This window comes from Pan troglodytes, chromosome 1 (genome assembly GCF_028858775.2).
Source record: "Pan troglodytes isolate AG18354 chromosome 1, NHGRI_mPanTro3-v2.0_pri, whole genome shotgun sequence".
In the NCBI taxonomy this organism is placed as follows: Eukaryota; Metazoa; Chordata; class Mammalia; order Primates; family Hominidae; genus Pan; species Pan troglodytes.
In genome coordinates this window covers 111,636,479-111,653,582 of record NC_072398.2, presented here as the reverse complement: position 1 = coordinate 111,653,582, position 17,104 = coordinate 111,636,479, and the positions used below count along the sequence as shown (strand labels likewise).

Here is a 17,104-nt window from a genome sequence, read left to right as displayed (position 1 = left end):
GGAAATTAGGGAGTGATATACAAACTAGTCATTACCAGTCCTCTGGGGATTGGGGCTAGCGATAAGAATTATTTATACTTTTTACTTTATACCCTTTTATCTTGACTGAATTATTTTTATGATTACATTTTATAATTAAGAGATAAATTTATTTTAAAATTATTACATAAATTGCAATTTCTACTTTTTGTAGCCTCCTCGATTGATCAGTGTGCAAACAATGCAAAGAGGCAACATGAACTGTGGAGCTTTTCAAGCCCATCAGATGAGACTGGCTCAGAATGCTGCCAGAATACCAGGGATACCCAGGCACAGCGGCCCTCAATATTCCATGATGCAGCCACACCTCCAAAGACAAGTATGCCTAGAGTTACATTTGTAAGAATCCTACAATTTTAAAATTAAAAGACACCATTTTCTTAATCACTTTTTGGGAGCAGGTCATTGATGTGTTTGAGAGTTTGATTAATGCTGTATATCCTCTTGTCCCAGAAAAATAAACATACACATGAGATTTTGTATTTAATTTTAAGAGCTTTTAAAAAATGCTTTAAGTGCATCATATACTGTGGGTTAAGAAACCCTGATGTAATTAACCCATTCAATTTGCAGAAGTGAAAAAAATCTAATGAGCTGGTGATTTTACCCACAATCACAAAAAGCAATGATAAAATAGCAAGAACATTAGTTTCCTGAAAATGCTGCTCTGCTCTTTTAATGTGGCTTTTTGATCCTAATATATAAAAAGGGCTTTGAGAGTAACAGAGCTAACTATATGTATTATTATTATTTTTTTTTTTTACCTTTTCTCTACTCAAATATTCTTCCTTTTAGGATGTAGATACGCTTTAATAAGTGTGTTTAGAGACGTGTTTTATAATCTTTGCCTGGTTATGTTTATATGGGAGATATGAGTATACAGTGAGGCCACTTTTTCATAGGATTTCTAGTTATAATAGAGTTTATTTTTTAACTCTTAGAATGATGTTTCTCAAAACATGTTTTAAAGACCATCAGAATCACCAGTCAGCTTTGGTGGAGTGGGCGACCTTGTCAGAATGGATTCCTAGCCATAACCACTGAATCAGAATTTCTAGGTGGGGAGTACTCAGTAATATTTAAATTTGTATTAAGTCTCTCAGGTCAATCTGCGTACTAAAGTTGGAGAAACACTGTCCTAGAACAGTGGTCCTTCAACTTTTTGGTCCATGTACGCCCAGAAAGAGCTTTTTAAAATAATGCGCTTCTTGGCTGGGAGTGGTGGCTCACGCCTGTAATCCCAGCATTTTGGGAGGCCAAGGCAGGAGGATTGCTTGAGCCCAGGAGTTCGTGACCAGTCTGGGCAACATAGCAAGACCCCGTTTCTATTTAACAAAAAAAAAAAAAAGAAAAAATATATACTCGCTCACATTTGAAGGCTTTCATTTAAAATTTCCATTATAGGTTTAAGTTTAAATAGTTTCAAAAGCTATACTTTATAGCATATTGTAAATATTGATGCTATAAAGTTAAAAAAACCTTTGCATTATTTTAAATGAATCCGCTGGAATTCCAAATACCCTAGCAAGCTCTCCTTGGACTTGAATTTCACTTCTACTTCTTCAACAGAGTTTTATCTTACTGTAAGATAGCTTTATTTGATAGATATAGATTAGCCTATTGTAAATTTCTGCAGGAAAAAATTTTTTTTATAATAAATTGTTAAATTTCCAGTGACAATAGAGTTATTATTAAGATTTGAAACTTTTTCTGTGGACTGAATTATCGTTATATCTCCACAATTGTTGAAACAAAATGGGTGTGTTTACATGGTTTAAGACTATTAGAAGATACAAAACTCTTTTGGATATACATTTCTTTGAGCTAGATGGAGACTTTTTACCTCCTGCTTCTGGTTATGTATGTTTGTATGCTGTTACTTATTTTTAAAATAAGTCAGAATTCAACATTGGTTTTTATTACTAGTTTTTTGGGATTTGTTTTTATGTAATGCTTAGGAAACATGTTTACAAAATTATGTATTTGGGAATTAAAAGAATTTTATTATAGTAATATCCCTCAATTCTTTGAATTTTTTCTAGGTTATAGGCTGAGAAAACGATCTATCAAAACTATTTAAAAACTTTTTGTCAGTGACAACTTCATTTTTGTTAATCATCAAATATTCGAACCCATTTGAAGGTTTGTTACCCAGGTTTTGGAGTCAGACACCCAACATCGTTATTTCCAATTGTACCTTTGATTATTTCTACAGGTTTTTTTTTTTCCTTCCTGGTGCAGTGTGCCTAGAATAAGATTTAGGAATGGTCAAAGGTGTGGTGTTCTTTTGTCAAGGGTGGAGGAAGGGCAGTTGCGAAAGTGGTGGAAAAGGAGATCCAGCAGAGCATGGCACATTCCCAGGCAAATCAGATTTTTTTTTTTTTCTTTTTAAAGAGCACATAGAAAAGATTGAGGGTCTGAACATTTATTTCCTTCACACTTTTCACATAATCATGTACCCCTTAGTTCATGGAAGGCCTTCAAGTATTTCTAGGGGCCAAGTACACCTTGTCAGAGCGCAGAAGCTACACAGTCAGACTAATGAATCATCTCAGAACATTTTCCTTAGACTTTGGGTATACCTCTACAGAAATCACTGGATATTATTAAGCCTTTTTAGTTTTTAAATATTTCAAATGATTTATTTATATGTGTAGAATTCGTTTTCTTAAGATTTTCTTCTATATTGTCTTAGATGATCCTCATAACAGCCCTCACAACGAAACAAGTGAGGTATTGTTATCCACATTTCTAAATGACTGAGATTATGTGATTTGTCTAAGGTCACACAGTATTAGAGTCAGGACTTGATGCCATTTTTCTTTTCTGTACATTCATTGTTCTTTCTACCACTTCAAGCTGCATTATATATCGTTTTTATTGGAAAAATGACTAAGGGTCGAAGAGGAATAATGACCGAATGGTAGTTCTCTTACCCCGGTGTTTGAAAATTTGGAGATTTACAGATCCTCTATTACATACTTCCTTCTTCTGAAATAAGATCATATCACCAGGCTGATGTGTTGGGAAATTATTGGCAAGTCTGCCTTTCCCTAGATACTATACAAAAATGAATAGAAAAATGAAAAGGCTGAGTTTGAACTGTTCTTCTCCTGAATAAGTTTGAAAGGGCCCACTTCTTTGTTTCTTCTGTTTCCTTCCTAAACTAAAAATTATAAAGGTATAGTTTATATTCAGCGATTCTGGCAGATCAAGTAATGATAATGTCTTCTTTCTTATTAGCACTCAAACCCAGGGCATGCTGGACCCTTTCCCGTAGTATCGGTACACAACACCACAATCAACCCAACGAGCCCTACTACAGCAACTATGGCAAATGCAAACCGAGGTCCCACCAGCCCATCTGTTACAGCAATAGAGCTAATCCCCTCAGTTACCAATCCAGAAAACCTTCCATCGCTGCCAGATATTCCACCCATACAGGTTTGTATTTAAGTTGAATGAGGCTTCATTAAACTTAATGTTAATTACAGAGTTAGAGTATTTATTTCAGAGTTTTTTTTTTAATTCAGGATCAACATTTCCTTGAAATTTCTGAAGAGTAAAGTCTAAATCACTAAAAGTCTCCTTCCAGTCTAAGTGAAACTTTCATCAACATCCTCTCTTTCCGCATTCCCCGCCTACCCTCTCTAGCCTCCAGTTAACCATCTTTCTATCCTCTGTTTCTATGAGATGGACATTTTTAGATTCCACATGTAAGTGAGATTAGTCAGCATTTGTCTTTCGGTGCCTGGCTGATTATACATAGCATAATGTCCTTTGGTTCCATTCATGTTGTTGCAAGATGACAGAATTTCCTTCTTTTTAGAGGCTGTATAGTATATTCCATTGTATATGTCTACCACATTAAAAAAAAATCCATTCATCCATTGATGGACACTTAGATTGCTTACATATCTTGGCTATTGAAATGAACATGGGAGTGCAGATAATTTCTCTGATGTAACAATTTCAGTTCTTTTGGATATAAATTTTAGTGATCTCTTGCATTGCATGGTGACAACAGTTGATTGATAGTGTATTATATATTTCAGAATTCCAAAAATGGATTTTTAATGTTCTCACCACAAAAAAATGATGAGTTAGTGGAGTTAGATATGTTCATTAGCTTGATTCAGTCTTTCTATAACATAGATCAGAACATTACATTGTATACCACAAGTACACACAATTGTTATTTGCCAGTTAAACAAAAAAGAGTTAAGTATAAATATTTGAGTCTTGAAAAGTTATTTAGCTAAAACCAGCATTCCTCAATATTTTAAAGTTCTGGGGAATTGAAGGTCGTATGAATAGCAAATTATGGGAATATCTAAACAGAAGTACAATAATGGTGGATTAATATCACTTTTGCTAAAAGGCTAGTTACTCCCTTTCTACACCTGCCACAGGCAAACGTTGTTCAGATGATGCACTCCTGGTATGAGTTTGGAGCCAGAGAGAAGACCCAGGACCAAAATGTGGTTAGATCTTTGTTGTTCTTCTGTTAGATCCAAAGGGGTAGTCAGTTGGGCTGAGAAAAGGATGGGGTTAGAAGGCCAAGATAGTAGACACTTTGAGGCTTATACTGAGAGGGGGAAATGATGGAGAAGAGGAATAGATGGAATGTGAAGGACCTTTGAGTGAGGCCTTTTGCCCCTTTCAACCGAAGAAAAGTATCCTTTGGATCCTTCTGAAATTTCACCAATTTGTTTCAGTTAAAAGCATTTTCTTTTAAAACGTAAATATAATCTGCCAGCGTTATACTGAATTTAGTTTTATGCATTGTATGCGTTACTTTCATATCTTGGAGTCCGGGGTCACCATAGGAACAAGGAGCAATGAAACTGTTGTAACAGTAGCACCCTTGATTCTTTCTGTGGCTGCAGTTTAATATTTTGTTTTGTGGGTTTTAATGGGCTTATGTAAGAGTTTTAAAAGATATTTCTATAGCTTCAAACTTTTTAAAATTTTATTTAAAGTAAGTGTGTATATTTAAGGTAACAACATGATGTTAAACATATACATAGTAAACTGGTTACTATGGTGAAACAAATTAACATATCCCTCATCTCACATAATTACCCATCCCCCTGCTCCTGTAAGAGCAGCTGTAATTTACTCATTTAATGAAAACTTTGAATACAATGCACTATTAACAAAATTGTTCAGAAATCACTAACATATTGTGAATTCTCTTAACCTGATTGCTTCCCTAATACTAGGAGAAGTCTTTTTTGGCTGAGGGAATGGTAGTTTTATTGGTGATGAGAGGACTGGACCATACAGAATGGAAACTTTTTAAATATAAATTAAAAAGTAACATTTCTAAGTTAACAGCTTATAGTTTGTGAAGCGCTTTCACAGGCAATATATGTTTAATGCTTAAAATCACCTGATATGTAATATCCCTGTTTTATGGATAAGAGTAAGAGAGGTTCATATAACCGCCTGACGGGTTATCTGCCCACCACACAAACAAAATCAATTCACGGAGACCATGGCACTGCAGTAAAGAGTTTAATGACGCGAGGCCACTCACGCCACGCAGGAGGCGGAGTTATTACTCAAATCAGTCTCTTTGCAGGCTTGTAGTTTAGGAGTTTTTCTTTTTCTTTTTCTTTCTTTCTTTCTTTTTTTTTTTTTTGAGATGGTGTCTAGCTCTGTTGCCCAGGCTGGAGTACAGTGGCGCAATCTCGACTCACTGCAGCCTCTGCCTCCGAGGCTCAAGCTGTTCTCCTGCCTCAGCCTCCCAAGTAGCTGGAAGCACACGCCCCCAGGCCTGGCTAATTTTTGTGTTTTAGTAGAGACGGAGTTTCATCATGTTGACCAGGCTGGTCTTGAACTCCTGACCTCCGCCTTGGCCTCCCAAGGTACTAGGATTACAGGCGTGAGCCACTGCACCTGGCAGCTTAGGGGTTTTTCAAAGGTAGTTTGGAGGAAGGGGTGGGGGCAGTAAGGCAATGGGTGCTTGCTGCTGATTGGTTGGGGAATGCAGTCATAGGGGTGTGGGAAAATCCCCCTTAATTGCTGAATCGCTTCTGGGTAGGGCCACAGGAGGGCTTGTTGGAGGGCTTGTTGGGTCCAGGTGGAGCCATTGTCAGTGTCAGACATGCGAGAAACCTCAAAAGATATCTAAAAAGGCCAATCTTAGGTTCAGCAATAGTGATGTTATCTGCAGGAGTAATTAAGGAAGTTGTCTATATTATGACCTCCAGAGTAATGGCTGGCAGTCCTTTATGTCAACACCTTAGCAGAATTCAGGCTCCTTTCCTCCTCCTAGCCTGGTGGTCTCTTTTTAACTTTACAAAGGCAGTTGAGTTTTGGGGAAGGGCTATTACGTAAACCATAAACTAAATGTCTCCCAAAGTCAGCTTGTCTCAAGCCCAGGAATAATTAATATCAGCATGAAGGTTAAGGGCAAAGAAGAGGGAGGTTGACTAGATCAGATCCTCCCCGACTCTTTCTCACTGATACAATTTTTGCAAAGGCAGTGATACAGTTTGGCTCTGTGTCCTCACCCAAATCTCACCTCGAATTGTAATCCCTACTGGTTGAGGGAAGGACCTGTTAGGAAGTGATTGGATCATGGCGGTGGTTTCCCTCATGCTGTACTCACAAGATCTGATGGTTTTTAAAGTGGCAGTTTCCTCTGCACTCACTCTCTCTCCTACTGCCTTGTGAAGGTGCCTGCTTCCCCTTTGCCTTCTGCCATGATTGTAGGTTTCCTGGGGCCTCCCCAGCCATGCAGAACTGTGAGTCAATTTAAACCGCTTTTGTTTATAAATTACCCAGTCTCAGGTAGTATCTTTATAGCAGTGTGAAAACGAACTGATGCAGTTTCATTGGTGACTTTCCTAGAGTCACATGATAGATAGAAAAGTTGGAATTTTAGGCTGGGTGCAGTGGCTCATGCCTGTAATCCCAGCACTTCGGGAGGCTGAGGCAGGCAGATCACCTGAGGTCAGGAGTTTGAGACCAGCCTGACCAACATGGAGAAACCCCATCTCTACCTAAAAATACAAAATTAGCCGGGCATGGTGGTGCATGCCTGTAATCCCAGCTATTTGGGAGGCTGAGGCAGGAGAATTGCTTGAACCTGGGAGGTGGAGGTTCCAGTGAGCCAAGATCGCGCCATTGCACTCCAGCCTGGGTGACAAGAGTGAAACTCTATCTCAAGAAAAATAAATAAAATAATAAGAAAAGTTGGAGTTTTAAGTCCAGACTACTAATTATAAATCCAGTTCTTTCTCCACACTACCTGTAACAATACCAGGGAGGTAGTTTGGGATTGTAGGCCTGGAAACACATGGTATTGACAGCTTTGGGCAGCCAGAGGTATGTACAGTATAACAATGTCATTCAGTTTTTACTAAGCACTTACTGTATGCTAAAGTCCTCAAGCATTGAGGATAAGATAAACAAGACTTGGTTCTAGTTCTTAAGAACCTTACAAAGGGAGAGGCAAGTATCATCTACTTTTTTATTGAAATACAATTCATATACCATGAGATCCACTCTAAAAATGTACAGTTCAGTGGTTTTTAGTGCATTCACAAGATTGTACAACCATTACCACTAATTCAAGAATATTTTCATCACCTCAAAAGAAATGGTACTCATTAGCAGTCACTCATATCCTTCTCTTCCAGCCCCTGGAAACCACTAATCTACTTTGTCTCTGTGGACATTCCACATGTGAATGGAATTATATTTGGCCTTTGATGTCTGGCTTCTTTTACTTAGCATAATGTTTTCCAGGTCTATCCATGTTTTAGCATGTATTAGGATTTCATTTTTTATGGCTGAATAATATTTCATTGTATACATATATCATTTGTTCATCATTGAACATTTGCTTTTCTTCTCTGGCTGTCAGGAATAATGCTGCTGTGAGCTTTCATTTACAAGTTCATACAAGTATGAACGTAGTGTACCAGGCTGTTGTTGCATTGCTGTTTATAAAGAAAAGAGGTTTAATTGTGTAACTGTTCTGCAGGTTTACAGGAAGCATATTCAGGCACATTTATGGATTATTTTTAACTCTTTTTCTACTGAATTTGGCTAGATTAAGAATTCACATGGAGAAAACCTAGCATTAGCATTAGTTTAAGCTGGTGAAATAGCCAAGACAGCTAAGTTTAAGACTCAAATGTAGAGGTGAAGTCTCAATTTTCTTTTGCCTAATCAAGAAAAACTTCCTCAAGGACTGAATTGTACTTTAGTGTGTAGATATGAGATATATTTGTTGGTCAAGATAGAGTATGGTATATGCAATGGCTTGAGGGAATGAGAAGGCACAACTGGAGTAATATAGAAGTGAGTTGTTATACCAAATAGAATAGATGAGGAATTATTTGTATAGCTTTTGATTATACTAAGTCAGATGTATTAATGGTGATATAGTTAGGTAACTAGAAGAAATATATTAAAATGAAGAATTTTAGCATTTACATTTTATTTATGCAAGAAGGTAATAGGAGATAGTAAATGGAAAACAGGGAATGTTTTGTAGTATATTTAGTGTTTCACTTATGGTACAGTACATGTATCTCATTAATCAGTTTTAGAACATTTCTGTTTGTTGGTAAAATGTAATATTTTCCTGATAATCAGTAGAACAGCACCTAAATATGGAATCCTTTTATTAGGTTCAAGGCCAAGTCTTCAATACTGCATAACACTAGAGCATTTCTGGAAACATGGATCACTATTAATGCACTTGTATATTTTCTTTAACAAATATCTGAGAACTTACCATGTATTAAGACCCTAAGTACTGATTATAGAAGGATCAAACGGAAATGGTCCTTGACCTCAAGGAGTTTCTTATATAATAGGGAGACAGTTTTCTTTTGTTCTTTTTTATTGCTGTTGTGCTTTTTTTTTTTTTTTTTTTTTTTAGATGGAGTCTTTCTCTGTTGCTCAGGCTGGAGTGTAGTGGTGCAGTCTTGGCTCATTGCAGCCTCTGCCTCCTGGGCTCAAGCAATTCTTATGCCTCAGCCTCCAGAGTAGCTGGGACTATGGGCGTGCACCACCCCGCCCGGCTAATTTTTTGGATTTTTAGTAGAGACAGGGTTTCACCATGTTGGCCAGGCTGGTCTCGAACTCCTGACCACAGGTGACCTGCCCACCTCAGCCTCCCAAAGTGTTGGGATTACAGGCGTGAGCCACTGCACCTGGCCGGGTGACAGTTTTCTAAACAGGATCAAAACAGTGAGCTTATTGGTACAAATGGATGTGTATAGATGACAGTGAAAGAATAGAGGCAGAAGATCCTACATCTGCCTGTGGAAGTCAGAATAAACTTTATATGAGATAATCTTAAATTTGGACTTGAAAGATAAGTAGGCAAGTGTTAGCTAGTCAAGGTTAGTTAGAAGGCAGATATTCCAGATAGGAATTATGTATGCTGAAGCAACAAAGGGCATGAAAGGAGTGTGAGATTCAAAGCAGTTAGGTATACTGTAGATGATAATTTCAAATCTGAGGTCAGATTTTGTGATTTTTCTTTTTTATGCTGACTTTGTCACTGTTTTATTTTAAGCTCTCTTAAACCTGGGTGCAGTGGCTCTGCCTGTAGTCCCAGCACTTTGAGGAGGCCAAGATAGGAAGAGCACTTGAGGCCAGGAGTTCGAGACTAGCTTGGGCAACATAGCAAGACCCAGTCTCTACAAAAACAATTAAAAATGAGCCGGGCATCTTGGCATGGACCTGTATTCCTGGCTGCTTGGGAAGCTGAGGCAGGAGGATCCCTTTAGCCCAGGGGATCAAGGTTGCAATGAGCCGTGATCGTGCCACTGCACTCCAGCCTGGGCAACAGAGTGAGACCCTGTCTCAAAAAAAAAAAAAAAAAAAAATAGAATCTACCTCATGGATATGTTGGTAAGATTAAGTTTGGTGCCTGACATATAAGTATTTAATAAATGTTAGTTGTTATGATTATTTTTCTCTTCCTTTTTCACCAGCCCTCATTATTAAAAAGTAAGCTTTGGGAGGAAGGACCCCTATTACGCTTTTGTATTATGCTTAATAGGAAAATTATAAGCATTCATCCAAGTGTGTTGAGTACTTTGTACTTGTCTTGAGGAACAGTAGGGATAAGAGAGACCTGCTGTCATAGAGTTTACAGGCCAGGAGAATGCAGACATTTATAGATTTTTTAAAACCCTACCTATAATAAATTGTACAGCATTACTCAAAGGGGAAATTATAAGGCATCAACCTAAGGTGAGTATATACCAGGAGAACCCAATAAAACTTAGTGGATTGTTAAAGCCTCTTTGAAACCTGGAAGCTGGGTAAGAGTTAGTAGGGAGATGTCATCAGTAAATTTTATTAGGAAAAAGGGCAGAATTTCAAATCCCACAAGGTCTGAAGGAACTGGGCACTTTTGAAGAACAGAAAAAAGGCCAGTGCAGAACAGGAAAGAGAGAAGGGCCTAGTTCTGTAGAGGAAAATGGAAACTAGATCAGGTAGGGCCTTTGTAAGCTGCATAAAGGATTTTGGATTTTATCCTAAACTCAATGAGAAACCATTTTTGAAGGGTTTTGGTGGGGTAGGATCAGTGTACATGACCTATCAGATTTGCCTACTTTTTAAAGGATTTTATGAGCCATATAAAACCATTGTAGCTTTTAAAAAAGAAAAAGGAAAAAAACAAAAATAGCTGTCTACCCCATTCTTTCACCTGACTAAATCCCAGCACTATAACCAATTGGTGTACATCCTTTCAGATTTTTCCCTAGGAATATGCAAACACGAATTTAAAAACGTGTGTGTGTGTGTGTGTGTGTGTGTGTGTGTGCGCGCGTGTGCCTGTGATTTATTTTGGTTTATTTTGTTTTGTTTTGAGACAGGGTCTCACTCTTTTGCCGAGGCTGGAGTGCAGTGGTGCTCAAGGGATCCTTCTGTCCCAGTCTCCCCAGTAACTGGGACTACGGGCACATGCTACCATGCCTGGCTAATTTTTAAATTTTTCGTTTGTAGAGATGGGGTCTTGCTACTAATAGTTGACTAGGCTGGTTTTGAACTCCTAGTCTCAAGTGATCCTCTTACCTTGGCATCCGAAAGTGTTGTGATTACAGATATGAGCCAACCTGGCCATCCTGTAATTTTTTTAAGTAACAGAAAATGAGATTATACCACATGTACACACCTAGTGCTATAAATACTGTGTTGCAAGTTTTACCTTTTTTTTTTTTTTTTTTTTACAGTTTTGCTTTTGGACTTTTTCTTTTCTTTTTTTTTTTTTTTTTTTGAGATGGAGTTTCACTCTTGTTGCCCAGGCTGATGTGCAATGGCACGATCTTGACTCACCTCAACCTCTGCCTCCCAGGTTCAAATGATTCTCCTGCCTCAACCTCCCGAGTAGCTGGGATTACAGGCATGCACCACCATGCACAGCTAATTTTGTATTTTTAATAGAGACGGGGTTTCTTCATGTTGGTCAGGCTGGTCTCCAACTCCCAACCTCAGGTGATCTGCTCACCTCGGCCTCCTAAAGTGCTGGGATTACAGGCGTGAGCCACTGCGCCCAGCTACTTTTGGACTTTTTCATGTCAGTTCTTAGAGCTTTCTTGTGTTTTAATCCATATGGTATTCCATTTCATTGGATGTTTTTTTAGCCCTCTGTTGGTGAACTTTTGGTTTATCTCTCATATGTTACTATTAAAAACAAAGCTGCATTTGTGAAAAGATGTTAACATCATTAGTTATTAGGAAAATGCAAGTTAAAACCACAGTGAGATGTACCACGACATACTTATTAGGATGGCTAAAATTAAATAGACTTAACATTAACCATAGCAAGTATTGGTGAGAATGTGGAGGAACTAGAACCTTCAAACACTGTTGGGATTGTAAAATGGTACAATCACTTTGAAAAAAGTTCAGCGGTTTCTTTAAAAGTTAAACGTGTATTTGTCATAATGATTCAGCCATTCTGCTTTTATTTGCCAAAAGAAAACAGGAAATATTTCTATACAAAGATTCGTACTCAAATGTTTATAGCAGCTTTGTTTGTAATAAGACAAAAACTGGAAACAACCCAAATGTCCACCTGCAGATAAATGGATAAACAAATTGTGTGTTCATATAATAGAATAGTAACTAACAGTGAAAAGGAATGAACTGGATCCAACAGCAAGGATAAATCTCAGTTATACCAAGTGAAAAAAATAGATGAAAAAAGCGTACAGTATATAATTCAAATTATATAAAACTCTAGAAAAAAAAATTAAAGCTGAAGGAAGCAGATGAGTGGTTGGTTGAGGACAGGTTGTTTGAGAGAGGGATTGATTACCATGGGGCATGAGGAATCTTGGGGGTGATAGATATGATCTGTTCACTATTCTTGATTTGGGTTTCCCAGTTGTAGACTATGTGAAAATGTGTTAAACTTTCACATCAGATACTACACTTTGAATATGTTTAGTTTATTGTACATCATTTATACCTTAATGTCATTTGTAAAAAGCTGCATTGAGGCACAATGACTGTATAGTTTTAAACACATATTTCTGTAAGCGAAGTTGGTAGAAGTGTAATTACTGGGCCAAAAGTAATTACACATTTAAATTTCACATAGGTATTGACAAATTGCTCTACAAAAAATATTGTGCCAGCTTATATATTTGAAAATGCCCATTTTTGCATTGTCTTCCCAATACTAGGTAAATTAATCATTCTTCCATCTTTTCCAGTGATGGATTAAAATGACGTTATTGTTAACTTTATTTTCATTTCTTTGATTGGTGAAATTGGTTTTCTTATGTTCATTGATTATTTTTATTTCTTCTGTAAATTATCTTTGTCTTTTGTGAAATATCTTTGCTCATTTTCCTATTGGACTGTGTTTTTACTTTTAAATCATGAAAATTATTTATATAATACTTATATTTCCATGTACTTATTCAGGGATGCTCAAAAAACATTGCTTTAATGAATAAATGAATTAATGTCTTTCCAGTTAGACTTTTAACTTTATTTATGGTGACTATCCATGTCTAGTGAAACCCACAGGTGAATGCTTCAGTTAGCACCTATCTGTTGGAGGTTATAATGACATCAGGGATGTCCTTTAATGTACTTCCTGTTTGCCTCTCCCTGACCTGTCCATCCTCTACCCTTAGAGTTATCTTTCTAGCAAAAGATACAAATTGCAGGTGAGGAGTATAAAAAGGAGTGGAAATAGGTAACATGGGATTTTCATGTCAGTTTTGAATCATCTTCCTCCTTCTGTTTTTAGGTGGGATGCATCCCCATTTTCATCTCTGGCCCATATTAGGTACTCCCCCCTCATAACAAATCTTCCTGTTGACTTGAGTTGCAGCTAGGGATTCACCTGTAGTCACAGCTTTGCAAGTGCATCCTTGGCCAACAGCTATGACCACAGGGTAACACAACTGCTATTGTCCTTTGATTATCCCTCCAACTAACCTACTGCCTACTCCTACCTTCAGCCCTTCATGTCTCTGGCATGGGTTTTGTTTTGTTTGTAATCCCAGTACTTTGGGAGACTAAGGTGTGCAGATTGCTTGAGCTCAGGAGTTGGAGACCAATCTGGGCAATGTAGCAAAATCCCATCTCTATTAAAAAAAACCACAAAAATTAGCCAGGCGTTGTGACGCATGCCTGTAGTCCTAGCTATTCAGGAGGCTGAAGTGGAGGGCATGGCTTGAGCCTGGGAGGTGGAGGTTGCAGTGAGTCAAGATGATGCCACTGCTCTTCAGTCTGGACAGCAGAGCCAGACCCTGTCTCAAAAATAAATAAAAGAAGAATATGACCATTTCTTTTATGAAATAGTATAAGATTTAAGGTAATATTCATACTTAAATAATTTTTTTTACTCTTTCTTACACATTTTGTCATTTAATCATCGGAGTTCTGCAATATAGGTGGCATGTTTTAAAGATAGGAAACTGACGTTCAGGTTGAGAACCAGCCCAGAATCATAGTTATGGGTCTTCTGGCTTTATCGTACTGCCTCTAAGTAAGGGAAGGGCTCATATGTACTGTTGACTGTGCCCTTTTTTTTTTTGTAGTAAGGGGCCTTATGTGTCAAGCTAAGGGCCTTCTGTGGGCTATAAGAATTTTTCAGAGTTTTAGAGCTGGGTACTAACATAATTACATTTCTATTTAAGTGAATGATTGTGGACATTGAAATGGAGGGATACTGGGGACAAGAATACTGATAAGTAGGTCCTGCAGCAATTTTGAGAAACGGCAGAAGTGTCAGAGCATGTCAGCTATTTTCATAATAGAACATATAGGATTTGTTTTGCTCTGAGCACCTAGTTGTTTGCTGAATAATACAGTTTTATCTAAATAAACTTTATACTGTGTGGGCCCTCAGTGGACCCTAAGGAAGCAATAATAAGGCTCAGCTTGATATTGGATAATCTGTTAGTTTATTAATAAACTGAGTATAAGCAGTGACATAAAATTAATAACTTCTCTGCTTTAATCAAAGCAAATTTGTCTTTATCTTCTTTCTCTTCAGTTGGAAGATGCTGGCTCAAGTAGTTTAGATAATCTACTAAGTAGATACATCTCAGGCAGTCACCTACCCCCACAGCCTACAAGCACCATGAATCCTTCTCCAGGTCCCTCTGCCCTTTCTCCGGGATCATCAGGTAAAGCAAACGGGTATTACCTTATTTTTTTAACACCTTAAAAAAACAGTGTCAGTATCTGTCTTAGTCAGAATTCTCCAGAAAAACAGAATAAGTAGGAGGTCTACTTGAAGAGAGAAAGGGAGATTGAGAGAGATTTATTTTAAGGAATTGGCTCATGTGATTGTGGGTGTTGGCAGGGAGGTGAGGCAGGCTGGAGACCCAGGTAAGAGTATTGTTACAGTCTTGAGACAAAATTTCTTCTTTGGGGCATGAGGAGGTAGGGGAGAGAACAGGGCTCCGTCTTCTCTTCTCTCTTAAAAGGGCTTTACCTGATTATATGGGGCCCACTTGCATTATGGAATATAATCTACTTTTCTCAAAGTCAGCTTGTTGAAATGTTAATTAATCCCATCTAAAAAAATGCCTTCACAGTACCATCTATACTGATGTTTGGCCAAACTGCTGGGTGTCATATCCTAGCCAAGTTGACACAATAACATATTTTTTTCTTGACTGTTCTTTGTAATTATTTTTGTTCAAATACTATTGGTACTCTTTCAGTAACTGAAGCCATATTAATATATATCTGTAGTCTACACTATTTGGAACTCCAAATTACTCAACCCTTAGTATATTCACAGTCTTTTATGGGTTTAACCTTATATTTTACAATACAGAGAGTCAGTTGAAGAGTTCTTTGGTTCCAAGTCAACTTTAAAACACTTAGTAAAATAATGAAACATTGAAAAATTATTTAAAAAAATAAGAGCTAAAGAAGGGCAGGTTAATTTTCAAACTGTAATTTTAAAATAAACATTTTGCTGAAAACTATTAAAATAGCCATGACATGTAGCTCTCTTCCAAAATCCCAGTGGTTTTATTAACCCTATTACTCAGTGATTCAATTGGGACTCTTGAATACATGATTGAAGCAACTCCAAACAGGTTAACAGTCTAGAAGTGTTATTGAATGTATTTTTCTGACGTAAATTAAATGTTATTTTTTTCCTACTGAAACACACCACCTACTTCTTTCTAGAGGAAGAACAGTTCACATGTAAATATGGATTTTCCATGAGATGCAACATTAACATATTTTTAAATCACATAATTTTTAAGGTTTAATAAGAATTATTTCAGGACTTCTGAAAATAATTAATGGGAACCTAAGTAGAATATTTTATCAAATAACTTGTTGAGGGATGACAGATAACGTTTTCTTGGTCTGTTTTGTTGACTGGATAGTGGTGCCCTGAGGAGGATTCTGAGGTGATGTCTGGACACAGCTGAGAGAAACTGGTTGATGTCTGCTAATGGTTACACATGCGTCCCTGACTTTGTGACTAGGTCTGATTTCCAATAATTTTTTAGCTGGGTTATAATAATCTTGAGTTCTGTGACCGGTAGGTAGAATTCCAAATATTCTTATATGCATTGATATTCATTTTGACTTACTACTTTTTAGGTTTATCCAATTCTCACACACCTGTGAGACCCCCAAGTACTTCTAGTACTGGCAGTCGAGGCAGGTGAGTATATTAATAATTATTTTTTTCCTTTTTGTTAAGAAAAATAGCAAATATGTATAATAAAAGTAGAATATTACAATGAACCCCTTTATACTTAACACTCAGCTTTAACAGTGATCAAATAATGGCCAATCTTGTTTCTTCTATACTTCTGCCAATTCCTTTCTGGTCTGAATTATTTTGAAACAAATCTCAGTCATTTCACTTGTGACTGTTTCAGTATATATCACTTAATGAAAGGAACTTTAAAAATTTATAACCACAGAACCATGATCACACCTAAAAAAATTTAACAACTCATTCTTTAATATCAGTAGAGATCCAGTTAATGTTTAGTGTTCCCAATTTTTTGCAACAAATGCCTTTGAAAAAAAACCAGGTGATTTCTTTGAATCAGATGCAAATAAGCTCTATACATTGCCATCAGTTTATTTGTTTACATCACTATCAATTAATTTGTTGTAAAAATGTAGTTTCTCCTACAATGTTTTCCCGATTTCTCCATCTTGTCATTTAAGTACATTGCCTCCTGTTTTTCTGTCTATTTTGGTATTTAGGTCAAGAGGGTTGATCAGATTTAGGTTTGATTTGGGGGAAGGGAGAGCAAGAAGACTTGGTAGTGTAGTGGTGGCATATACTTCCTTTGGGGCGAATTATGCCTGGTTGGGGGTTTTTGTGATGGCAACCGTTAATAATCATTGTTTAGCTCTATTATGTTTTCTGCTGGTTGAAATATTATATTTTAATTATTGTATCATTCTTTATTTCTTTAGAATATTTCTGTAAAGAGAAGCTTTCTGTCATCAACTATTGGGTTATAGGAAAGATAGGATAAATTCTTTCTGTTTATTTCCCTGCTTTTGTGGTAATGAATTGATTTCCAACACCCTCCAACAGTGACAGTTTTATTGTTATTAC

At 37.1% G+C, this 17,104-nt stretch overlaps 1 protein-coding gene across 2 annotated transcripts in view; it reads left to right on the top strand.

Moving 5' to 3' along the window:
• The window catches only part of TRIM33 (tripartite motif containing 33), a 120,764-nt gene that overhangs the window by 88,708 nt on the left and 14,952 nt on the right, over nucleotides 1–17,104 (top strand). For both annotated transcript variants that reach the window (XM_513668.8, XM_003308304.6), the window contains exons 10-13: nucleotides 194–358; nucleotides 3,283–3,483; nucleotides 14,543–14,675; nucleotides 16,123–16,186. In XM_513668.8, coding sequence (XP_513668.3) covers nucleotides 194–358; nucleotides 3,283–3,483; nucleotides 14,543–14,675; nucleotides 16,123–16,186 — 563 coding nt within the window. The remainder of the gene's footprint in view (nucleotides 1–193; nucleotides 359–3,282; nucleotides 3,484–14,542; nucleotides 14,676–16,122; nucleotides 16,187–17,104) is intronic.